The sequence below is a fragment of the Hevea brasiliensis genome, chromosome 16 (genome assembly GCF_030052815.1).
Source record: "Hevea brasiliensis isolate MT/VB/25A 57/8 chromosome 16, ASM3005281v1, whole genome shotgun sequence".
NCBI classification, from domain to species: Eukaryota; Viridiplantae; Streptophyta; class Magnoliopsida; order Malpighiales; family Euphorbiaceae; genus Hevea; species Hevea brasiliensis.
Window position 1 is genome coordinate 35,153,404 of NC_079508.1, and position 26,540 is coordinate 35,179,943.

The following is a 26,540-nucleotide window of genomic DNA, read 5'->3' on the forward strand; positions in this document are numbered from 1 at the left end:
AGGCAAGCAATGAAAATTGCCATCAATGAATTTCATAGGCTTTGAACACAAACAATGGTCAAAGAAAGGCAATTTAATTTAATTTAGTGGAATTAGAGTCATTCTTAAAATAATAAATTTTGAGTTTAAATTAAAAAAGTTCAATAACAAAAAAGAACTTATTGATAGGTTTTAAATGTGAGCAATGAAAATCTAGAAAATTTATTTAGATCTAATCATTTTCATAGATTTAAAATATAAATATATAGGTCCCACCTATCTTCTATATAGACCCATCATACTTATCTTGTCTTGGTCTTACAATAGGCTAAGTTTAGAGAAAAATTTCCCATGAAAGTCACTATCAGTAGAGGGGGTAAGGTTTTGAACACAAGTAATATACAATGAGAGACAATTTCTTGGTAGAGTTTGGACACCCGTTTTTTCTTTCTTTTTTTTTGTTTTTTTTTTTAATACAATCGAAAGAATGGTAGATCTTGAACACAAAACGATGAAAAATATTACTAATAAATATTGGAAAATTAAACTTACAAGCTATAATCTTTTTTTTTTTCGCAAATTTAATGGAAGTATAATAGACTGCTTTTATATGATGAGCTACATAGCTGGAGGTAATCCTCTCCCTTTCTCAGCATAAAGGCGACTATAAATTTCGCCACAAAAAGTTTTGATGACAAAAATTAAAATTGCCACTAGTTTACCAATAAAGTGCATTGCAAAAAATTTGTTGGCAAATTACCACATTGCCATAAAATAGTACTTTTTTGTGAAAATATTTTTCTCCACTAATAATAAAAAATTCACCACTAAAAATATAATAAAAAAAACTTTTTAAATGGCAATTTTTGAGTTGCAAAATGATTCATATTAGGGGTAAAACAAGACTTTGCCACCAAAACTTATAGCAAATTACAACAGTCGATTCCCCAACAAAAATCAAAATTTTTTGCCACTAATAATAAAAACAATAGTAAAGCCATTAATTTTAAATTCTGAGGATATATTAGCCAATCACAATTCTATAAGTTAATTCCCAACATATTATTATTATTTAATTTTATATATCTTATTAATAATTTAAAAATACATACTATACAAACCTCAATCAATACAAGAAATTTCAAAATTGTATTATGAATAAAATAAACAAAATATTGAAGAAAAGTACTTCTTTATTAAATTATAAAGTTCACAAATTTAATGTATGGAAAGAAAAGTATACTCTTCATATCAATTGAAGCACTAAAATATTTAATATATTATAAATCTCACTTATTTTATATATAGATCCATCATATTTATTATGTTCCGACCTTAAAACAGTTTAAGTATAGAGAAAAATTTCCCATGAAAAGCACCATCAATGGAGGGGAAGGTTTTGAACATAAGTAAAAGCCAATGAAAGACAATTTCTTGGTAGATTTTGAACACTATTTCTTTTTATACAACAGAAAGAATGGTAGATTTTGAACAGAAAGTAAATAAAATATTATTAATAAATGTTGAAAATTTAAATTTTTCTTTTCTGAATTCAACGAAAATATAATGGACTGCTTATAATTAATGGACTATATAACCGGAGATAATCCTCTCTTTTTCTCACTATAAAGTTGATTAATTATAAGAGGTAGATTAAGAGGCTTAATTCAAAATCTCCTCACCACTATTTTAAAGGTGTAAGAAGAGGAACTAGACTATCTGATTATAGCAATGAATTATATAAATAAATTCATAGTCTAAATATAAAGGAATTTTATAAACAATTAATTTGTTGGTAAAAAATACAAAATCCCGTAAGATCTTTGCACACCCAATTGATGCACACTTAGATAGTGTTTGATATAAATAAGTTTTACAAAATTTTGTAGAATTTATTTGTAAATTTAAATTTTTAATGTTTGATTTTAATGAAAATTTATTTGAAATTCTTAATAATTTATTTTATAGAATTTATTTTAATTAAATTAAATTTCATCAAAATTGATAAAATTTTCATGTGAAATAAATTTTACCACAAAATTAAACCAAACGGAGTCTTATACTCATATTTTTGCCTTGGTTTGCTTCATGGGTAAAGGCAATTAAATTACAATATGCAAAAAACTTAGATTTTCAGAGAGCCGGTTAGCTAGCAGAGCTGGTTTTTCAACCAACTACAGTGGTAAATGGGCATGGACACGGCGGAGCAGTAACTTCAACAATACCTTCAAGCATCAGAATTGCCATTTTCATGGTTGGTCTTAGAGCAGGATCTTCCTGAATGCACCAAATAGCAACCTCCAAAAACCTCTTAAGCTTCTTCATATCATTCATGGCTTCCTCTTCATTTTCAAACAAAGCACTTATTATTCCATCTTCATAGCAATCGTAAGCCCACTCAGTTAGAATTGCTCTCTCTGCACTCACTTCTGTATCCACACATTTCCTACCACAAATTATCTCCAACAATAAGACTCCGAAGCTGTACACATCAGCCTTTACTGTGACTGGCATGTTCCTGAACCATTCTGGTGCAACATACCCTTTGGTTCCTCTAATAGCAGTAAACGTTTGGCTCTGGTCCAGCAGCAAAAGCTTTGCCAATCCGAAATCGGCAATCTTGGCATCATAATGGTCATCTAGCAGAATATTTTGAGGCTTTATATCGCAATGGATGATTTGAGTGCTACAGTCTTCGTGTAGGTATGCAAGTCCTCTGGCAATTCCAAATGCTATCTGGGTTCTCTGGTTCCAATTGAGTTTTGCCTCTTTAAAAAGGAAGTTTGCCAGTGTTCCATTTCTCAAGAACTCGTATACCAACAATCGATGTTGTCCCTCATCACAAAATCCTACAAGCTGGACTAGATTCTTGTGGTGGGTTTGGCCAATCACTTTGACTTCAGTCCTGAATTCTTTCTCACCTTCTTCAACTATTTTGTCCAATTTCTTGACAGCAACTGGAACTTTAGTACCCATTTCTACTACCCCTTTATAAACTATGCCGAAAGACCCCCTTCCTACCACTTCTTTGAAGCCATCTGTCGCAATAAAGAGCTCCTCGTAGCTAAAGCACCGCAAATTGGATTCTGCAGTTCTTTCTATACTTTGAGGGATCCTTTTGGATTTGTTGTGGTAAAAGAAGAAAGAACAAAGACTCAATACCAAGTTGACGAGCACAGAGCCTCCTAAGAGCACATACAACACAAGGGCCAAACTATCCTTGTTCTTGTTTCCGTAGGGGAACGGAGGAGGTCCTGGAAGAGGTCGTCTTCGTGTATAATTATCTTTTCTTACTTTTATAAATGCCTTTCCATTAACTTCTGCATCTTGCCTACCATTTGACAGTGGCAGCTTCTTCTTCCAGCAGTTTCCTTCTCTAAACACAATTACACTGCAGAAGCAATCTTCGCCACATGCTTTCTTGCATTCTTCCATATTATAAGGTAAGTACCTCTCATAATCAGATGTTGGCCAATCGGTATTCTCCAGCTCCAAGAAATCAAAATCTTCTGGGGAATTAGACACATCTTCTTCACAAGATTGAGTATAAAAGTCAGGTCTGCAGCCTCCATGAGAATCATTTGGATCAAGTAGAGAAAATCTTTGTGGGCAGCTACAGATTGGCCGCTCATCTATGTTAAGTTGGCAGACACCATTAAAGCCACAAGGCCCAGTTCCTTGTCCTCCAACTATATCAGTACAGATATTATCTGGCATGGAACGAATAATAGACCAATTACCTCCATTTCCAGTGGAACTCTTGGGGTGCCAATACTGGACCAAAACCCCATCAAAATTGAGAGTTACTCTGTGATAATTTTCTGCAGCCGGGACAACTTTTCCTCGAGTGAGGAGCTGTCGTGTACCGTTTGCTCGCAACACGTACAAGTAACCTGACTCATTGAATACCACTCGCAACCCAGCATTTGATAAGTTAGAATCTACAGTGTCGCTCCAGAAATAGGCATCATATGGAAAACCAGTAGGCAAATTGTTTGTATTAAGCACAGCATTTCCATCTATAATCAAACGAAACTGAAACCTTCCACGGGAGAAATTGGTCTCCGTTAGTCTAGAAGAGAGCATTTGGCCACCCCACCCCAGCGTCAGTTCAGGGGACAATCTCTCCAGTGCCTGTCCAGGCAACAATGTATCAGTAGGATGATCGAAGCTCTGCCATAAAATTTCAGAGCCTGAACTTGATATTATGAAGTTGCCTGTATCGTTCATGAAACCGTAGGCAGCACCCCACAACATACCAGATTTCCCAATCTCTGTGCCTTGAGGGCTAGTAAGAACTAGCCCACGATGAGCAATTAGCTTTACCTGGGATCCCGCTGGTGCAGGGTCATCCCCATTGGCAAACCAGGCAATGGTTTTGTCAGGAATTTTGTTATACCATATAGCCAGCAAGTAAAGATCTCTTTTCTCAAGCTGGCGAAACCCAAAAGCAAAATCCCCTGAAGGAGAAAGCCATGATTGTGCTCCATTATCACCCGCAATGAGGGAGTCTCCCACCCCTATCATACCTGTTTTTTGAGCAAGAACTAAACATGGCAGCAAAAACAAGAAGAAGAGAAGACAAGCAAGAGAAGAAGCCATTGCTGAAGCAGTATTTGGATTTGTAGAATTGGATGGATTATATGTCGAGTGGCAGGGGAAGGCCTTTTATTTTTGGGAGGCCAAATTAAAATTCGTTGATATTTATAAATAATGGTAAATTAAAAAATTATTTCATTAATATATAATTTATTTATTACTTAATTTAACTCAAACGGAAAATACCTTTAATTTTCTAATTTGCTTTATTAATATATAAATTCGATTTTTTATTTTTATTTATAAAACCAAATATTTTCAATGAACAATAATAAAAAAAATTTAACAATAAATAAAATAAAAATTTCCAGAATGATTATAATTTATTAAATATTTACTTGCCAGTCAATATTTCTAATTTAAATTGCAAATTTATAAAAAATATCAATTGTCATATATTATCAATGTAGTTTTTATAAAATTTGACATATTAAAATAATGGCCTATTAGATAAAAAAAAATTAAAATTTTTAGGTGTTCATAATTATAGTTAGAATTTTAAATTGTATATATTATAACTGAATTTTATTTAATTATCATAATTGTAGTAAAAAAAGACTAAATTAAATTTTAAAAAATTAATAATAAATTATAATATAATGCCTAAATTTTGAAAACCACAATTTTTATTATTCATTTGTGACTTTTTGTAACTTTTACCAAGAAATTTAAATTTAGGCACTCTATTATAAATGACCATTAATTTTTCATATATGTTAGGGGGGAAAGAGAGTGAGGAGAGAGCGTGACATAAATTTCACGTATCATTTTATTTTTTTTTTATTTTTTTTTATTTTACATTATGATATTGTCATGTATAAAGTTAGTTAGAGATATGAGTGTTTTTGATATGAGTGTTGACTTGTAAAAATTATCTAAAATCTACCACCTTAAAGCTTGAATCATTCAAAGGAGGAAGCAAGAATTTATGATACCTTTATGATTGTTGGTGATGCGAACGCATATCTACCAATTGTTGGTGATAGGAACGCATATCTACCAGCTAACTCTAAAGATTTGGACATTTTGGGGGAAATTTATTCTCTATGACCACTTCAAGAATTTGCCTACTCAATTAATACTCAGGAAAATTGTGGAATGATAACCAATCAACAAGTGGACATTTCTGTTACGCATTATTTTTTATTTTTATTTTTTTTTTTTTTTAACTGGAAACTAATCAAGGTGAGTATTTCTTTTCACATACGTGGTATATTTTTTCAAGATTGCTTATAGTGTTTATAATTTAGCACTGTAGTTGGAGGATTAAAATTATTTTAAAAAAAATTATTTTAATTACTATTAAAAAATAATTTAGAAAAGTTATTTTATTATTTTAATATTTTTATGATTAAAATTTAATAAATTTAATTTTAAATTATTTTTTTAATATTTTTAATTAATATATTTAAAAATATATTTTTTAATAACAGTTTCAATAATAATATATGCACAGTGAAATAATTAAAAAGCAATTGTGTGAAAATTCTATGCGTACCACATTAGGATTAAACTTTATTGCTAACGCTTTGATCAATTAAATTTGTTGAATTTTTTTTGAAAAAAAAAAAAGACATTTCACTAATAATTTTCTTCAACTTGACGAAGAAAATTTTTTCTGAAGAAAACTTTTTACAACTTCACGTAACTTTATTTTTCAATAGCTATATAATAATAACTAGAGAGAGCGGTTTTCGGTTTAAACTAAAAAATCAAATCAAATCTATTAATTCGATTCAATCGGTTTGATTTTAAAATTTAATCGGTTCGGTTCGATTTATAATTTTAATAATTTCGATTAATCGGTTCGGTTCGGTTATTTATATATAGGAAATAAAAAAAATCAAACCGAACCAAAATTATTAATATATATAGGAAATAAAAAAAATCGAATCAAATTGAATCGAACCGAATCAAACCGAACCGAAATCAAAAAAACAGAACCGAACCTTAAGATTTTTGAGTTTTGATTTTTAATTTTTTTTGTTTTTATGTTTTTATTATTTAGATTTAATGTTAAAAATATGAAATTTTATAAATTTCGATTTGATCGGTTTAAAACTGAACCGAACCGATATTTATCTGTTCGATTCGATTCAATTTTCTCTTATCAATTAATTCGATTCGATTTTTAAAATTTTTTATTTTCTATTTTCAGTTTTATCGATTCGGTTCGATTCGAAACCGAACCGACTGTTTGCACACTCCTAATAATAACTTTAACGAAAAGCCAAAGACTTAAATTAGTGTCTTTCTCACTTAAAAGGAAGAAGTAATGACATTTGCAAAATCCTCCCTTACTCTTCCATTATTCACATATATATGCACCATCATTATAATAAAATACACTTTCTGTGAGGAGAAATTTTGCCAAAAAGCTATAATTTTGCCATGTGGCTAAAATTTTTTAAGAGTTTGTTACGTGGCATGCAAAGAAGATGACACACGAAATATTTAAAAGTTGCCCATTCTTTCCTTTTTATGTATTTAACAAATTTTAATTTACTTTAATTTATTTTATTTTTATATTTTTTATATTAATGTGCATTTAATAAAGACATAATACATAATTTAAATATTAATACCAATATTTTTTTTTAATTTATGCTTATATATTTATTATGATTCCTATAAAAATAATATCTATTTGAAATAAAAAAAGTAATTTTATTTATTTTATTATTTTAATTACATTTATTCACTATAAAAATATTAATCCTAATTACAATGATAAAAATAATTATAGATATAATAGTAGCCAATTAACTTAACTTTCAGTTTCAATATTATTAATACATATGAACATAAATTTTATATATTTTATGTACTTTAATTTTATATAATACAAACTTATATCATTTTTCATTTTTTTTAAATTTTTTATATTTTAAAATGATCATATAATTTAACTAATCTCAAATTATTCTATATTTTTAATTTGTATTTTTATTCTACTGCTATTTTTATTAAATTTTTTTTTGTTTTTATAATATTATGAGACCCTCACTAAAAAAATTATGAGATAAAAAGTTTAGCTTACATAAAAATTAATAGAAATAAAATATGAAGTAACTAACAAAAATTTAAAATATTATTTTTTTATCCTAAAATTAAGAATTATTTACACATTATTTATTTATTAAAATTATTAATAGCTATGTGTAAAGGCAAAAGCACTAGCAATTCCTTATAAGAGTGAGTATGACTTTCCCATAATACTGCCACATGCATGAAGATTTAGTGTTTAATTTTATTTTATTGTAGCTATTTAATTCTCTTTTTACTTTTCTCTTAAATGTTATTATTATTGTCATTATTATATTAATTTTTATGATTTAAATAATTATTTTCTTTAACAATTGATTGTCAAAATTCAATAACTTTGTGATTAAATGTGTTATTGAAAAAATTATTGTATTGTTTTTATAATAATTTTATTTAAGTAAAAATATAATATGCTAATTTATATTTTATTTCTATTTAATAAATTTTTTTATAAAAATTTAATTATTATAATTTATTTCATATTGATTAAATAATAAATATATACTTTACATCATTCTCACCATTTCAAACAACATTATCTCCTTAAATATCTCTTTTATTAAATCTATTATATATAATATAACTTTGCATTAAGCCCCTATGAATAAGGAAGATACAAAGGATAATTGCATCAGGGGGTTATAGAAAAAGGAATCATCCGTGATGGTTTCGCGAATAAGCTATGAGCAGCCCGATCACACTCTCGATTAACAAAAGAAAAAGAGATAATAAACAAAAATTTGAATAAGTATTTTGATGTCTTGGATAACTTTATGGATAGCTGAAGGTACAACGCTACCCTTGATGGCCGATATGGTAACTTAAGAATCTCCTTCAATCGTTACTCTAGTGAAACCTTTATCAATAGCAAGTTGTAGAGCATCCCTGCATGCTAGGCATTCCAAGGTGAGAGGATCTGTCAGATTCTGATATTGCTTAGATAACTAACCATGAACATATGTAGCAGAAGCGCCTCTATTCTGTTTCAAGGAAACTGCAGCATCGAAATTGACTTTTATCATTCCTGCCGCTGGATGAGCATAGAGTGAATTAGATGAAGCAGCTCGAGTAGTACGCAATGGGTTGGAATTCAGCTTTTGGGCTTCCACATATTCTTCCTGATGACGAATAGCCCTAGTTATGATCTCATGAAAAGGACACCGTTCTTGCTTGAAGATGGAGTTGTTTCTATTCTTCCATATGTGCCATAATAGGAAGCAGAACATGCGGATGTAGCTTATCCCCTCTCTATGTGTTGATACTTGGTGTGCTGTTTCCTTCCACAGCTTTGGAAAATTGGATCCCATCAATCTGGTGGATCTGAGTCTTAGCGGGGAATTTATCCAAACTTCCACCGCCCTTGGAGATTGAAAGAAGGTATGGCAGCTCGTTTCAATTTCTCCACATACTTGGCATTCATTCGGGACATGATTTAACCGTTTGTTTAGATTGTCCTGGGTCGGAAGTCTATTCTTTAATGCTTCCAAATGAATATAAGTATCTTCTTTGGCAACTGTAGTTTCCAAAAGGAGTTCCAAATTTGACCCATATTATGCATTGAAAAGGGTCCAGACTCTGCAACACTGTCCTCTGCTCTGTCCCTTAGAAGGTATCTTGCGATATAGTAATCGGACTTAATTGAATACTCTCCGAATCTGGTATGGTGCCAAACAACATGGTTATGTTTGGGAAAAGAGGAATAGGAATTGCCATAATATTGCGAACCTCTTGTGCTTGGAAATTTGCTCTAACTTTCGCAATGTCCCACTTAGGCCAAGAATTATGCATCAGTTGGGATACCCATATCACCTCTTGATCATGATTGTTTTTATTCGCTGGAGGATTGGCAAAAGAATTAGGAATCCAAGTGTTTTTTTTACACATGACTGATGAGCCATCGCTAATTTGCCACCTTATGCCTTTTGTTATAACCTATCTTCCTAATTATGCTTTAGCATCCCCAAGAGGGATTGTTTCCAATTTTTGAATTTAGAAATAAAGTGTGGGGAAATAGTTCCCTTTTAATAGTTGAGCTAAGAGTGACTGAGGATTAGTGAGATCCTCCGGCTTTGTCTTACTAGAATTGCAATATTAAAAGCCTCAAGATCTCTAAAACCAAGTCCACCTCTTCTTTTTGGATCACACATTCTATCCCAAATTATCCAATGAATTTTCCTTTCCTCCTTTTTCTGCCCCCATTAGAAATTAGACATCTCACTGTTAATCTGTTTACAAATAGTCTTAGGCATCTAGAAGCATGACAAAGTGTAAGTTGGTAAGGCTGTGGCTACTGATTTGAGCATGATTTCTTTCCCTCCAATTGACATTAATTGTCCTTTCCATCCTTTAACTTTTTGCTAAACTTTGTCCCTACTGTGATTGAAAACTTGTTTCTTTGTTCTAGGAAAATTTATTGGTAATCCTAAGAATTTATGATGTCTTCCATGTTCTAGATTTATAGAATTGAAGAGATATTCGAGCAAATTGACTCCGGTGTGTTATGGCTAAACATTAGAGAGGACTTGGAAAGATTAATCATTTGTCTGCTAGCCAAAGAATAATTTTAGAGAATTCGTTTGACTATCTCTACATTTGTTATGGAAGCTCTAGTGAAAAGAACTAAGTCATCTGCAAAAAACAAATGTGATATGGTAGGGCCTCTTCTACAGATGGATAGTCCTTGTGAAGTTGAGGTCCTAATGCAGTGTGAAAGTCCCTTAACACATAAGAGAAAGAGGTATAAGGATAAAGGATCTCCTTGTCTTAAACCCCTTGAAGGACGAATGAACCCCCCTTTGTGGCCATTAATCTACAAAGAGTAAGAAATAGAGGAAATACATTCCATTATCCAAGAAATCCAATAATCATGAAAACCCAAGCTTCTGAGCATATGTCGTAGGTAATCCCATTCTACACAGTCATATGCCTTGCTAATGTCCACCTTGATTACCATTCTAAAATTATTTTTCCCTCTTCTGTGATTCAAGCTATGCATTAGTTCATGGTGTATCAGAACATTGTCTGAGATAAGTTTGCTGTTTGTGAAATCATTTTGCTCTTGTCCAATGAGACTATTCTTGAATGGTTGAATTCTTCGTGCGAGAATCTTAGAAATGATCTTGTAAATAACATTACATATACCAATCGGTCGCAAAAATCTTTCATCGTTTGGATCTCCTTCACTTTGGGAATTAGTGTGATAATAGTATGGTTCATGCTCCTAAGAAGCTGACCCTTGTAAAAAAATTCCAACATTGCTTGACAAATTCCTTCTTGTAAAATAGACTAAGAATGCTGATAGAATGTCTAATTAGGCCATCTTCACCAAGAGATTTAGTTAGGTGGATAGAGAAGACTGCTTGCTTAATTTCTTCTCTTGTAACAGGTTGAATTAGTTGGGCATTCATTTTGGCAGTAACTCTTGGCTTGAGTCCTTCAGTGATCTGTTCCATATTCTAGGGTGTCATTGTTGTGTAGAGGTGTGTGAAGTACTAGACTATTACCTCAGATATATCCTTGAAAGAGTATTTCCACACTCCTGTACCATTTTGGATTCCTAAAATTCTATTTCATTGGCAGCGTTGCACCACCTTTGCATGGAAAAAGGTAGTGTTTTTATCTCTCGCATTCAACCTGATATACTTGTATTATATAGATATTTTTAAATACATTTGTACAGCATTTCATAGTATTTAGATAAGTAATTTATGCATAATCACCAAATTCATTAACTTTTGTAAACTTCATCACTCTGCACTAAATTCTATATTTTCTGCTTATTTTCAAATGTTTAGAGGAAGTTCCAAAGCATAGGAATAAAGAAGGAAGCTTGAAAAAACTCAAGAAGAGAAGATTGTTGTTGATACATAGTACATGGGTCGTGTAAACATATCATAGACCTATGTAACTTACTGCCAGGAGAAAACCAAAGAAGTAAAAGAAGAAACACAGTACACAGGCCGTGTAACATGACCCGTGTAACTTACGGAGACACGGGTAAGATTCTGCCTGGCAAAGCTCGAAGAGTTCCAGAAAGAAATAGTACCGTGTAATTGGACCCATGTAACTAGCCGAGGCCCGTGTAACCTTTTGCTCTGACACAAGATGCAATCTTCTAGCTCCAGTAAGTTACATGGCCCTTGGCCGTGTAGTGACATATGGGCAGTGTATCAGCTGACAACCAGTTTCCTGATTAGATTCCAGCCCCAGTTTTTACAGAGAGAAGAGACTTCTAATGCTTTTGGGACTCTAAAAACCTAACCCTAGACATTGAATATAAATAGAAGCAGTAACAAATAGAGAATAGAGATCTATCTCTCTCTCTCAACATACGCATTTTCATTCACATACATCTTCATTATTCTAGCCATGTCGTCTTGAAGAATAGTGCATTGGCATCAAGGAGGAGTCCTCAGCTGTAGTTTCATAATTTCAAAGCTGTAGATTCTCTTCGGTTTTTTTTTGTTCTATTTCTTTAGGCTGCTTTTATGTTCTTTTATTTCACTTTTATTATGTTTGTTAAACTGACCATGAGTGAGTAGTTTCTTTATTATGGAATTAAGAGAGTAATGCTTATAATCATTATTATGGACAAATATTGAGTTTTATTTATTGGATTTGAGTTTTGTTCTTTGATTCAATTTCTTGTGTTCTTAATGCACGCTATGTGTTGGTACCCACCTAGCTATGATCTAAGATACTAATTGAAGAACTGAAAGGTGAAGATTGGTATTAGAAAATCAGGATTTTGAACCTAGGAACCTAAAAATAGGCTGATGACCTTTGTGGAGTTCTATAATTAATCATAGATCTTAAAGGTTTTTATTTGGACTAATCACCAATGAAAGTAAGGTTTAGCTCTAATCGAAACACACCTTAGGTGCCTTGAGAGAGGACCTAGGATATCTTATGATTAATTTCCATCAAAGCAATGATCCTTAATCCAATGAATAGACAAGGTTGAATCCATAATAAGGTTAAAATGTGAAATCTTAATTCTGGAATTGCTTCAATAGATTGTTTCATTTCAAGTTCATTGCTATCCTTAGTTTTTAGTGCTTAAAATTAATTAGATTCACTCTCCATTTATATTCGGTAGCCTAAACAGTCATAATTGCTACATAACTTGGTACTTGCTAAATAAATTCCTCGTGGGACGATACTCTACTCACTATTTTATTACTTATTAGCGATCCGTGCACTTGCAGGGTTGTAAAACCAGCAAACGAGTTTTTGGCGCTGTTGCTAAGGAATTTAATTTTAGTAATATTAAGCGATAGGCAATTTAGCTGATTTAGGCATTTGCATTTACTATTTAATTTTACTTAATTTGTTTTTATTCTTTTATTTTCTCTCAGGTGTTTGGTTTGGTGCATGATCAGAACAAAGCTGGAGCAAGGAGTCTTGGACTTGGATCCTGAAATAGATAGGACTCTAAGAATCATCAGGAGAGAAAAGAAATGCCAAGAACAAGATCAAGGAAATCTAGAAACTCCAGTCATGACCGATAACAACAATTGGCCAAGACTCTTGAGGGACTATGGAGCTCCATCTATATAAGGATTCTAGCCCAGTGTTACAAGACCCACAATGGAAGCTAACAATTTTGAATTGAAATCCGCATGGCTCCAGATGATTCAATAGACCTAGTTTGGAGGCTCACCTATAGAAGATCCACACTACCACCTCCAGTGCCCTATGTGACACATTCAAGATGAATGGAGTCTCTAATCAAGCTATAAGACTCAGAGCATTCCCATTCTCCCTTCGAGATAGAGCAAGGAAATGGTTACTTTCTCAACCAGCTGGAACATTCACCACTTGGGAAGACCTATTGCAGGCTTTTCTAGCAAGGTATTTCCCACCTACAAAGACTGCAAAGTTGAGGGTTGAACTCAACACCTTTAGGCAAAAGGAAAGTGAATCACTCTATGACGCATGGGAGAGATATAAAGACCTACAGAGGGAGTGTCCACACCATGGCATATAGGATTGGCTCCTAGTTTAGAATTTCTATAATGGTCTACTGCCCTCTATAAGGAGCATAGTGGATTCAGTTGCGGAAGGTGACCTGATGGAGAAAATAGTAGCACAAGCTCTTGAACTTCTGGAGAGGGTCACTTATCAAAACTACGAGTTGTCAAATGAAAGGGAAAATACAAGAAGAATAACAAGGATCCTGCAAGTGGATGCCTTAAGCATGATAAATGCTCAGTTTGACCAGCTCACCAAAAGGCTTAACAGAATGCAAGCCAATGCTATAGGGATGAACAACCAACATTGCGACAACTGTGGAGGAAGGTGTATGACTTTAGAATGCATCAAGTTTAATGAAACCTCTATGGAATAACTGAACTATGTGAATAACGGAGGAAACTTCAACCAGAGGCAGCTCAACAATCCATATTCAAACACCTACAACCCTGGATAGAGAAACGACCCTAACTTCTCATGGTTCAACTTGTAGAATCAACCTATGAACAAGCAGCAAGGGTACAGACCACCAGCACTCCCAGGATTTCAGAATGGAGGACAAAACCTTTGCACAGCCACCGCTAGCTCTTCAACCTTAATAGCCTGAACCAAAGTTGACTATGGAATCCATGATGGAGGGCTTCCTAGTAGCCCAACAACAACATAATGAAATGATAATGCAGTTAGCTTCCAGAATGGACCAATTAGTCACCTACAATAAGATGCTTAAAATCCAAATTGCTTAGCAAGCAAGTTTTTCAAGCAAGGCTGCTGGTAAATTACCAAGTCAACCATAAATGAACCCAAGGAGCATTGTAAGGCAGTTATCGTGAGGAGCAGTAGAATATTAGAAAAATAACCATCAAAGGAAAAATCAACTGAACAAACCTCTGATTAATCTGACAGCCAAACAGAGGAGAAGGAAGAAGAAGATAAAAAGGAGCAGGAAGAGGAAACAAAAAAGAAAAATAAGTTACCAAAGCCATATCAACCTCCTCTACCTTTTCCCCAGAGATTCTAGAAGGCTAAATTGGATAAGTAGTTTGGAAAGTTTTTAGAAGTTTTGCAGAAACTCTACATTAACATTCCCTTTACAGAAGCACTTTTTTAGATGCCATCCTGCATCAAGTTCCTTAAAGAAATCTTTTAAAGAAAAGAAAGCTGGAAGACTATGAAACCGTTGCTCTTACAGAGGAATATAGTGTCATATTGCAAAATAAGCTGCCACCAAAGCTCAAGGATCCAAGCAGCTTCTCTATACCTTGTCTTATTGGCAACATGAAGATAGACAAGGCACTATGTGATCTAGGTGCAAGTGTGAGTCTAATGTCCCTATCAATATGTCAGAAGTTGGATGTAAGAGAGCTCAAACCCATAATAATTTCCTTGTAATTGGCTAATCGGTCTGTCAAATACCGGTTGGGCATCCTAGAAAACATCCCCATATAGGTGGGAAAATTCTTCATCCCAGTTGATTTTCTTGTCTTGGAAATGGAGGAGGATGTCCAAATTCCTATCACCTGGGAATACCTTTCTTAGCAACCGCTGGAGCTATCATAGATGTTAAGAATGGGCGGTTAACTCTCAAGGTAGGAGATGAAGAGGTGGAATTCAACCTGTTCAAAGCAATGAAACATAAACTTGAACCTGATGAATGCTTAAAGGTTAACATCATTGATAAGTTAGTTAAAGAGGAATTTCATAAAGCACATCCTGAAGATCCTCTTGAAGCATGCATAGTGCACAGCCACACAATAGATAATGAGAACACGAAAATTGCAGCATGTGCACAATCTTTAGCAGTTAATCCACCCCTACCCTTAGCTCAAGCTTTCAAGGTAGAAGAGCTAAAGGAAGAACATCCCAAAAGCAAGCCACAGGAAGATACCAAACAGGTAGAACTGAAACTTCTCCCCTTCACGCTAAAGTACACATTCTTGGACTCAAATTCTAAATATCCTATTATCATCAATGCTAGCCTGTCTGAAATAGAAGAGGAAAAATTGTTAAAGGAACTTAGAACCCATAGCAAGGCTATAAGGTATAAAATAGAAGACTTGAAAGGGATTAGTCCTTCAAATTGCATGCATAGAATACCTATGGAGGAAAACAGCAAACCCACTATTGAGCATCAAAGGAGACTTAACCCAAACATGAAAGAAGTAGTTAAGAAAGAAATTTTGAAACTATTACATGCAGGTATTATATAACCAATTTATGATAGTAAATGGATTAGTCCAGTGCATGTAGTGCCTAAGAAGGATGGGACAATTGTCATTCAAAATGCAAACAATGAATTAATCCCTAATAAGGTAGTCACTAGTTGGCGCATGTGCATAGATTATAGGAAATTGAATAGTGCCACCAGAAAAGACCATTTTCCTCTCCCTTTCATAGATCAAATGTTAGAAAGGTTAGTAAAACATTCCTAATTCTGCTATTTGGATGGGTATTCAGGATTTTTTCAAATTCTTACTCACCTATAAGATCAAGAAAAGACCATATTCACATGCCTTTATAGAACCTTTGTATATAGAAGAATGCCTTTTAGTCTTTGTAATGCCCCTGCTACTTTTCAAAGATGCATGATGGCTATTTTTTCTGATTATATTGAAAATATTATGGAAATTTTTATGGATGATTTTTCTTTCTATGGAACTACTTTTGATGAATGCCTAGCTAATCTATCCAAAGTGTTGCAAAGATATGAAGAATCAAACCTGGTTCTGAATTGGGAAAAATGCCACTTCATGGTAAGGGAAGGTATAGTTCTTGGGCACCTGGTATCGAAAAGAGGAATTGAAGTTAACAGGGCAAAAATTGAAATCATTGAAAAAATGCCACCACCAACATCAGTCAAGGGAGTGCAAAGCTTTTTGGGACATGTAGGCTTCTATAGAAGATTTATTAAAGACTTTTCCAAAATAGCTAAGCCATTGACTAATCTGTTAAGTCAAGATGTTCCCTTCAATTTTGATAAGAATTACCTTATTTCTTTTAACAAGATCAAAGAAGCCTTGATTTCAGCACCAATAATGCAACCACCTGATTGGGAGCTACCATTTGAGGTGATGTGCGATGCAAGTGACTATGCAGTTGGAGCAGTACTCGGATAAAGGAAAGATAAAAAGCTCCATGCCATTTACTATGCCAGCAAAACACTTGGCGACACACAAATCAACTATGCTACCACAGAAATAGAATTCCTAGCAATGGTGTTTGAAATTGATAAATTCAGATCCTATCTTCTTGGATCAAAAGTCATTGTATACACAGACCATGCTACCATCCAGTACCTTTTGAATAAGAAAGAAGTAAAGCCAATGTTGGTTCGATGGATCTTACTCCTACAAGAATTTGACCTTGAAATCAAGGGCAAAAAGGGATCCGAAAACGTAGTAGCTAACCACCTCTCAAGGCTGAAATAGGAAGACATAGGGGACACTAAGGATTTACCAATTAATGACTTATTTCCTGATGAGCAATTACTAGTATTCTCTCAAGCTCTATGGTATGCTGACTTTGTTAATTATCTTGTATGTAGGATATTGCCACCAAACATGTCCTATCAGCAAAGGAAAAAATTTCTGCATGATGTGCGCTTCTATACATGGGAAGAACATGTGCTGTACAGGAGATGCAATGATGGGCTGATAAGAAATAGAGAGCATTTTACAGCACTGCCACTCATCACCATATAAAGGACATTTTGGCACCACGAAAACAGCAGCCAAGATTTTGCTGACTTGTGATCAATGCTAAAGAACAGGGAACATCTCAAGAAGGAATGAAATGTGACTGCATGGTATACTTGAAAAAGAGCTATTTAATGTGTGGGGAATAAACTTCATGGGTCCATTCCCATCCTCCTTTGGAAACAAGTATATTCTAATTGGTGTTTATTATGTGTCAAAATGGATAGAAGCAATAGCCATACCAATAAATGATGCTAGAGTGGTTACAAAATTCCTTAAGAAGAACATCTTCACAAGATTTGGCACACCACGGGTAATAATCAGTGATGGAGGAAGTCACTTCTACAATCAACAATTTGAAACATTATTGAAGAAATATGGAATGACTCACAAAGTGGCAACACCTTACCATCCTCAAACCAGTGGTCAAGTAGAAGTTTCAAATAGGGAGCTGAAACATATCCTTGAGAAAACAATCAATCGCTCAAGGAAGGACTGGTCTATGATGTTAGATGACACACTGTGGGCATACCGTACTGCATATAAAACTCCCATTAGAACTACACCATTTCGCTTGGTTTATGGAAAATCATGCCACTTCCCCGTCGAACTTGAACTCAAAGCCTATTGGGCAATCCAAACTCTAAATTTTGGCCTAAAGGCTACTGGTGATAGAAGACTTCTACAGCTCAATGAGCTGGAAGAAGTCAAGCAGGATGCCTATGAGAATGCTAGGATCTTTAAGGACAAGACTAAAAGATCGCATGACAGACACATATCAAGGAAAGAAATCAAAGAAGGAGATCTTGTCCTGCTGTTCAATTTGAGATTAAAACTCTTTCTAGGGAAGTTGAGGTTAAGATGGTCTGCATCCTTTAAGGTAACTCAAGTCTTCCCGCATGGAGCGATAGAAGTATGGAGTGAAACCTCAGGTGCCTTCACGGTTAATGGGCAGAGATTGAAGTCATACTTCCCAGGGGATAAAATTAAAGATGGATTCACCCAATCCTACAGCACCCCTCCACCTTAACAATGAAGTTGAAGAATAGTCCAGCTAATAACTATAAACAAGCACTCTATGAGAGGCAACCCAAATACTTTTATAACCCTTCTTCTAATTTTCCTTATGTTCTTTAATTTTCGAAGGTACACCAAAACACAATTCTGCAATAGCAAGGAACTGAAGGCAAGGGAGGAGTGAAAACATCAAGTCAAAACCACATAACAGGAGATTGCATAAAATTAAAGAAGTAACTCTGTTGCTAATATTTGTATTCATCCCATTCATATAGATAGGAATACTTTAGCATGAATCAAATATATAAAAGAGAGAACTGGAGAGCCAAAAATTTACATGGGCCATGGATAGTTTTACACGCCTCGTGTAACATCTTGGAACCTCGAAACCACACTTGCATAAGCTCTAGAAACTTACATGGGTTGACCCCGTGTAATGTTACATGCCCTGTGCTTCATAAATGGATAGAAAAATTTTAAGTTTAAGGGAGACAGAGAGTTACAAGGGTCCCTAAATAAATTTACATGGGCCGTGTAACCTATCGAAGAAGGGAACTTCCAGACAGAAAGTTACACGGGTCCTCAGACCGTGACCCGTGTAGTATTATAACACCCCTATATGCATAAGTCTTGTACATTTCACTGTTCCGGTGATTGGTGTCGGTCCAAATGATCAAGAGGTTTAGAACCATAATTAAACCATCTAAAAAAGCTAGAAACAAAAATTAATAGCCACTACATGAAGGTTAAATGAAAAAGAAGAAAACTAGGCATAAAGGGTTAAATGTGCCAAGGCCACAGCGATGGGGGACCTAAACGAGAAGTGACAGCGAGGTCAGTCGCTGTCCTATTTTCAAGTGGGACATTATGACACTACAGGCCTAAGAATTATTGCGAAGCTAGGGGAAATGTGAAAACCACGGAAAAGAGTTAAGAACAAGGTCAAATAATTGAATCAGACTTCCGGAAGCAATACAGTGTCATTGGAAAATCGGATCAGACCGGTAAGGGGCAATTTGATCAATTCACCCTTAGAGGTGACTTTTGGCCTAAATGTCCAATAAAATGTAGGAAATTAAAATATTGAAAATTAAATTCAAAGTGAAGAAGTAATGGAAAGAAAAGAAAAGAAAAATTTGAATTAAATGGGTTATGACATCACTATGGTGATGTAAGCATAATGCAATAAAGGAATTATTAATTAATTAAATTATTTTGAGATATTTAAAAAGGGATAAAACAAAATTAAAAAGAAGAAAATTAATCATCTTCTTCCTACCCCTATATGCCGTCCATCTCTCCTCTCTCTCTCTTCACTCAAACTCCTCCATTAAAGCTCAAATTCAAGCTTTGGTAACCCCAAATTTCCCCACAAATTACTTCTAAAACTTGTAGAAACCTTTAAATTGAACCTCAGCAAAAAGTTGGGAGAAAGAAAATTGAAGGAAAGTGAAGGAAAATCAAGTTTTGCAATTTAAGAAAATTAGACAAGTGAGGTTAATGCTTGTTTCCCTTTCTTTTCTTCTTTTAGCTTTGAAATTAAGTTGAGATGAGTGTAAATTGTATGAAAATTTAAAGAAAATGATAAGTTATGAAGGGACAAAAATTTGGCAGCCATGAGTGTTGGGGGAAAGTGATATGTTTTTCTTCAATAAATCATACATGCAAGTCAATCTAAGTGGGTAGGTGTTAGTGCTACACTTTAATTTCATGAAATTGTCCAAATTAGAAAATTAGGGTTTTTGAACCACTGAAATTAGGGGAAAATTTGGGAGAAATTGGTAACTAATGCAATTGGACCTAATTGAGGCTTGAAATGGTCAATTGGAGTCATTTGGAGTATAATTGAATGCACAAATTGGATTGGAAATGGAATGTGATGCTGCCCCAAATTGGGCAGTTTGACCTTGGTCAACTCAAGAGGGCATAACTGAAAATTGGTTGCTCCAATTGGTGTGAGGCCAATTGGAGATGAAACTTAACACATAATGCAACAATTTTTATGTAGAAACCCTGCCCTGAAAATGGCCATAAGCTTGTGTAAAACTAGGTCAAATCCGGATTTAGGCATACTGCCCTGTTAAAAAATGACCATATGAACAGTACTTGTTCAAATGGTCATAACTTGGTCTAGGAAGGTCCAAATGACCTGAAATTTATACCATTGGAAATCTAAGATATAGTACTACAACTTTCATGAAGAGCACAAACCTAAATTCTGACTATAACCAAGTCAAATTGCTACCCAAATTTGGGTTAACAAATCTGCCAGAACCTAAAAGTTGCTTAGAAATCTGGGTTAGGACTAATCTAGCCAGCCAACTTCAAATCAATATAACTTGAGCTACAAAACTCCAAATGGAGTGATTCAAAAAGGGAATTAAAGCAAAGACACTAAGAAACAACTTTGTTGAAGGAAAGTTGATCAAATTCTCACTGTAGACAGACTAATGGAATAGTACAAACTAGTGACCCAAAATTGAAATTTTAAGATTTAACCCAAATAGACCTTGAATGGCAATTGACAATCAATGTGAACAAAAATGTGACCCAAAATGTGGTACGTGAGTGTAATTAGAATTAACATACCTATTAAGGATGAAAAAGTCAATATTTTTACTTCAATAGTAACCCCAATATGCCAAAAATAAAGAACTCCATTTAAAGCAAATTTAAAAGCATAATCAAGTGTGTATGAAATTAATTGTTGGATTACTTATGATATATGATATTAAAATACTGTAAATTGTGTGTTTCAGTTGAGAAAGGTTTTGGAAGGGATAGAGAACCAGTGAGTCAAGTCAAAGAGGTGACTCACTAGAGGTTTGTGCACAACTAAATTGATTTTATTGATTTTAATTTTGTAAATTGTTTGGAATAAATGGTTTGCAATTGTGATTTCCCCATTGCAATTATAAATTGTGTGTTGCCAATATCTTATGGATTTGAAAATGAATCGTATGTGACTATTGAAATTGAAGTGTAATTATGTGATTAGAAATTTTTGAAATTTGTTTTTAAACCACAGTTAGCATGACAGTCCCGTTCGAAACTCCCCAATAGTAATGGCTATTTGGGGTTTGATATTTGACATTGATTATGTCTCTTATTAATAACAGTTAGTAGGATGACACTATATGAGTACTCATTAGCTAGCTAGCCCTTCCCTCATTAATAATGGTTAGTGAGGTTGAGATTGCTTTGTCGTGATGTACAACATGGCATTGATCATGAAATTTTGTGTCATGGTCTGAACTGTGTGTACATGGTAACACTTTTTCTTTGAGATTTGTGAATTCTGCTGAAATAATGATTTTTAGAGATTTGATAAATTGCATATGCTTTATTCTTATGAATTTCTTAAGTTACCATAAATTGTTTTATTTTATTTTATAATGATTTCTAATTGATATTAGTTGTGTACCACTGAGTATAAATTACTCAGCGATAGCTTTTATTTGCTGTCGCAGATAGGGGTAAGGATAAAGCAGCAGAGTGAGCTGCTAAGGCGATAGAGGAGCATACTTGGAGATTTTGTACGGGTATATTGTTTATACCCTTGTAGTTACATTTTGATGTAATTATTTATGTTCATATGTATCTTGTGAATTAGTCGAGCAGTTGTACAGTCAAATTGTACTATTATTACTTTTGTTTTCCTTTCTGTAAATTATGACTCTTGTATATAATTTTGAATGAAATGAAATAAAATTGATGTTTTTGTTTTATTTATGTTGAAATTGAAATGGGGATTGAGATTGTGTTGAATCGAATATATGTTGAGTTGAGATTGAGAATATATATCTTGAAAATGCTTTCTTTTCAGGTTTTAGAAGAACTGTTTTCTCAAATTACAGCCGACACTCTGCCGGAATTTTTATAAAATTTACGGAAAAAAAAATTTGAAAAGTCAAAATAACCAAAGTTTTTACATATAACATAACTTGAACTTTAACACCTTTTAATAATGGGCTATCACCACTTTCAACTTAAAATGAATTGGAAATGGTTTAAAAATCCCTTGTAGTGTATTTAATGAGTTATCAGTAGGCGAAGTTTGGTAATTCATTAGGTGTACTATGGAATCATGTGATGCCTTACGGAGGGGTAAGGTGTGACATGTTTAGGTGGTAATAGAGCTGTGTTTTGAATGAGTTTTGAACTATGCTTTGAGTGAGTTTTGACTATGAATTTAAATTATTTCTTTGATTAGTACAGCTGCTCAAGTGTCTTTAATTAATACATATGATGCATTTAGATCATGAATGTGAACTAATGGAGATAATCCTCCTTGTGTTTATTGCCAGGGAGTAGATAATCTCTTTAACTGAAATGGAAGAAGGAGATCATTCAGTTGAACAATCTATTGAGGCTGAGGCCTAGGGGGAAGCCCCAGCTCTTCAGAATGTGAGTGGGTCAGTCACTCCAGCCCCAGCAATGCCTCAGTTTTTGGTTCAATTCACCCAATAAATGGCAGCATTATTTTAGCAAATGGCTGGAAACCTACCCCTACACTCCCAAACCCAAGCACCAGCAGCACAACCCCAGCCCTCAACCAGACAAATGACAAACTCATGAAGTTTGGAGCTACTGAGTTTGAGGGGACGGTGGATCTGCTAGAAGCAGAACAACGGTTGGAAAGGATGGAGCGGTTGTTTAAGAAGCTACATTGTATGGATGACCTAAAATTTGAATACTCCATTTCGCTTCTGCAAGGAGATGCATATGAATGGTGGAAAACCATCCCCCACAGTTTGGTTGAACCTCCAATCCTCACCTGGTAAGATTTTCTGCGAGAATTCAAGTAGAAATGGGTCCCCGAAACATATGTTGATATGAACTTGCAAGAGTTCTTGAACTTGAAATAAGGGGATAAAACACTAGTAGAATATGAAAGAGAGTTTTCAAGATTGAGTCATTATGCGGGAAGCCTGCTTGCTACTCCCAGAGACCATTGTAAACACTTTGAGGTCGGGTTAAAGCCTAACATGAGAATTCAAGTTGTGGGTTTCAAACACTAAAATTTCTCAGAGCTAATCTCACAAGCCCTAGAAGTAGAAAGAATAAAGTCAAAAGGGGCATCTGAGAAGGGAACAATTGAGAAGACTGGTAAATCTGTTGGTCAGAGCTCCAGTAGCAATTTGGGGAAGAGGAAGAATTTTGGGGGACCCAGTAGCAGGAGGTTTAGTAGAGGAAGACCTACACCATAGAAGCCACCCCGACCTAGTCAGCAGATCTCTAGAGGGACACCCCCAGTCCATAATTATGAAACTTGTGGAAGAATACATGAAGGGGTTTATTACAAGGCTATTGGAGCCTGTTATAACTGTGGTGGGACTGGACATTTTGTCATGGACTGCATTAGTGCCCACAGATCTGGGCCACCTATTATAGCTAAAGGTTCAGTTCAGAGTTTGGCCTCCAGAGGTTCACAGACAGTTAGCAGAGGCCGAGGTAGTACTTTCGGCTGTCAGGCCACTGTTAATCAACTTGAGTAGACTGGTGCACCGGCGAGGGTATACACTATGAGGCAGCGAGAAGAGGCTAAAACTTCTAATATAGTTGCCGGTACATTTTCTATTCTTGATCAAGATGTGTTTGTGTTGTTTGATCCTGGTTCCACCCATTCTTATGTTAGTGCTAGCATCATTGGTTATCTTGCTGTACCTTATGTGAAAATGGATTTTGAGGTGCTAGTAACTAGTCCTTTGGGACAAGAGGTTAGGGTTAACAAAATGTATAGGGATTGTCCGTTGGTGATCCAAAGACACACATTCCAGTCCGACTTAATAGAAATGCCCTTTCGGGATTATGATTTTATCTTGGGCATGGATTGGTTAGCCAGGCATCATGCCATGATTGACTGTAAGCTGAAGACAGTCACTTTTGGTCTCCCTCAATATAGTGATGTGGTTATACAAGGGGAGAGGCAATTATTGCCATCAAACATCATTTCAGCTACACTAGCTAGGAAAATGATCAGAAAGGGGTGTGAAGCTTACTTAGCTCATGTGATAGACACCCATGTAGAGAGTCCCACAGTGAGGGATATTCCTATGGTATGTGACTATTCGGATGTGTTTCCTGAAGAATTGCCAGGGTTACCTCCGGAAAGGGAAGTGTAGTTTGAAATAGATGTTTTGCCTGGTGTGGACCCAATCTCAATCACACCATACAGAATGGCACCTGCAGAATTGAAGGAGTTAAAGGTTCAGTTGCAAGAGTTACTTGATAAGGACTTCATTCGCCCTAGTGTGTCATCATGGGGAGCGCCAGTGTTATTTGTTAAGAAGAATGATGGCACTCTCCGTCTGTGTATTAACTATAGACAGTTAAATAAGGTGACTATAAAGAATAGATACCCATTGCCCCGTACAGATGACCTGTTTGATTAGTTAAAGGGTGCAGCTGTGTTCTCTAAAATTGACTTGAGATCGGGCTATTATCAATTGAAGGTGAAAGAGCAAAGCATTGCAAAAACTACTTTTAGAACTTGATATGGCCATTATGAGTTCCTGGTTATGCCATTCGGGTTAACTAATGCTTCGGCTGCTTTCATGGACCTGATGAACACTATCTTCAGGTCATACCTCGACCAAGTTGTAGTTGTGTTTATTGATGATATATTAGTGTATTCGAGGGATGCAAAAGAGCATGATAGGCACCTGAGGGTTGTGTTATAGACTCTAAGGGAGAAATAGCTATATTCTAAATTGTCGAAATGTGAATTTTGGCTAAAGGAAATTTCCTTCTTGGTGCATATTGTGTCAACTGAGGGTATCAAGGTAAATCCCAACAAGGTTGAAGCTATCCTTAATTGAAAGTCACCCAGGAATGTCACAGAAATTCACAGTTTTCTGAGTTTAGCTAGATACTACCACCGTTTTGTGAAAGGGTTTTCTATGTTGGCTTCTCCACTAGCTAAGCTACTTCTGAAGGATGTTAAATTTTAGTGGACTGATAAGTGCCAGCAGAGTTTTGATGAATTGAAGAGGTGTTTGACTGAAGCTCCAGTCCTCACTTTACCTACACCGAGTAAAGAATACATTGTGTATAGCGATGCCTCTCACAATGGGTTAGGTTGTGTACTGATGCAAGACTGGAATGTCATGGCATATGCATCACGTCAGCTAAAACCACATGAGAGAAACTACCCTACACATGACTTGGAGCTGGCTGCCATAGTATTTACTCTTAAGATCTGGAGACACTACTTATATGGGGAAAATGTTATATCTTCACAAATCATAAGAGCTTGAAGTATTTGGGCAACCAAAAAGAGCTGAATTTGAGGCAGAGGAGATGGCTGGAGTTGATTAAAGATTATGACTGCCTAATAGACTATCAACAAGGGAAAGTAAATGTAGTAGCTGATGCCCTAAGTCGTAAAACTATGGTAAGCTTAAGGGTTTCTCCTTTTTTGATGGTACATGAACTGAAAGCACTGCATGGTATGTACAGCAAGTGTTGATTGACCAAATAAAAATGGCTGCACAGAATGACAAGAAGTATCAGAAATTTGTGAAGGAAACTCGAGATGGTAAGAAACCTGGCTCTGCAATGAATAATGATGGCTTACTACTATACCAGGGCAGAATGTGCATTCCTAATGATGTGGAATTGAGACAAATCATTATGAAGGAAGCACATGAGTCTCCTTTTGCTATGTATCCTGGTAGGACCAAAATGTATAGAACCTTGAAAGAGCACCACTGGCAGATGGGTATGAAGAGGAACATAGCTGATTTTGTATCTAAATGCCTGACTTGTCAACAAGTAAAGGCAGAACACCAAGTGCCAGCTGGTTTGCTACATCATTGCCAGTACCTGAGTGGAAATGGGAGAGAATTACAATGGATTTTGTGATGGGACTTTCGAGGACACAGAAGAACCATGATGCAGTATGGGTCGTTGTGGACAGATTAACTAAGTCTGCTTATTTTTTGCCAGTGAGGATGGACTACAGCCTGGATAAATTGGCAAAGTTGTATCTGGATGAGATAGTGAGGCTGCATGGAGTGCCAGTATCAATTGTATCGGACAGAGATCCTAGGTTCACTTATAGATTCTAGGGTAGTTTGCAAAAAGGCCTAGGAACTAGATTGAACTTCAGTACGACATTCCATCCACAGACAGATGACCAATATGAGAGGGTGATTCAAATATTGGAGGATATGCTATGGGCTTATGTAATTGAGTTTGAAGGTAGTTGGGATACACACTTGCCTCTGA

General features: G+C 34.9%; 1 protein-coding gene and 1 long non-coding RNA gene across 2 annotated transcripts; one reads left to right on the forward strand and one right to left on the reverse strand.

Moving 5' to 3' along the window:
- Window positions 1–2,019: 2,019 nt before the first annotated feature.
- LOC131168885 (G-type lectin S-receptor-like serine/threonine-protein kinase LECRK4) lies at window positions 2,020–4,633 on the reverse strand. Its single transcript, XM_058138308.1, has one exon. The coding sequence runs from the start codon at window positions 4,579–4,581 to the stop codon at window positions 2,146–2,148; it is 2,436 nt and encodes an 811-aa protein (XP_057994291.1). The 5' UTR covers window positions 4,582–4,633; the 3' UTR covers window positions 2,020–2,145.
- Window positions 4,634–12,662: 8,029 nt separating this feature from the next.
- On the forward strand, window positions 12,663–22,036 carry LOC131174767 (uncharacterized). The gene is made up of 2 exons (XR_009144996.1): window positions 12,663–21,131; window positions 21,779–22,036. It is a non-coding gene; the product is annotated as an uncharacterized LOC131174767 (long non-coding RNA).
- The last annotated feature ends 4,504 nt before the right edge of the window (window positions 22,037–26,540 follow it).

Bases quoted from the DNA above. Each gene is read 5' to 3' on its own strand.
- LOC131168885 (XM_058138308.1), bottom strand. From the start codon at position 4,581: ATGGCTTCTTCTCTTGCTTGTCTTCTCTTCTTCTTGTTTTTGCTGCCA.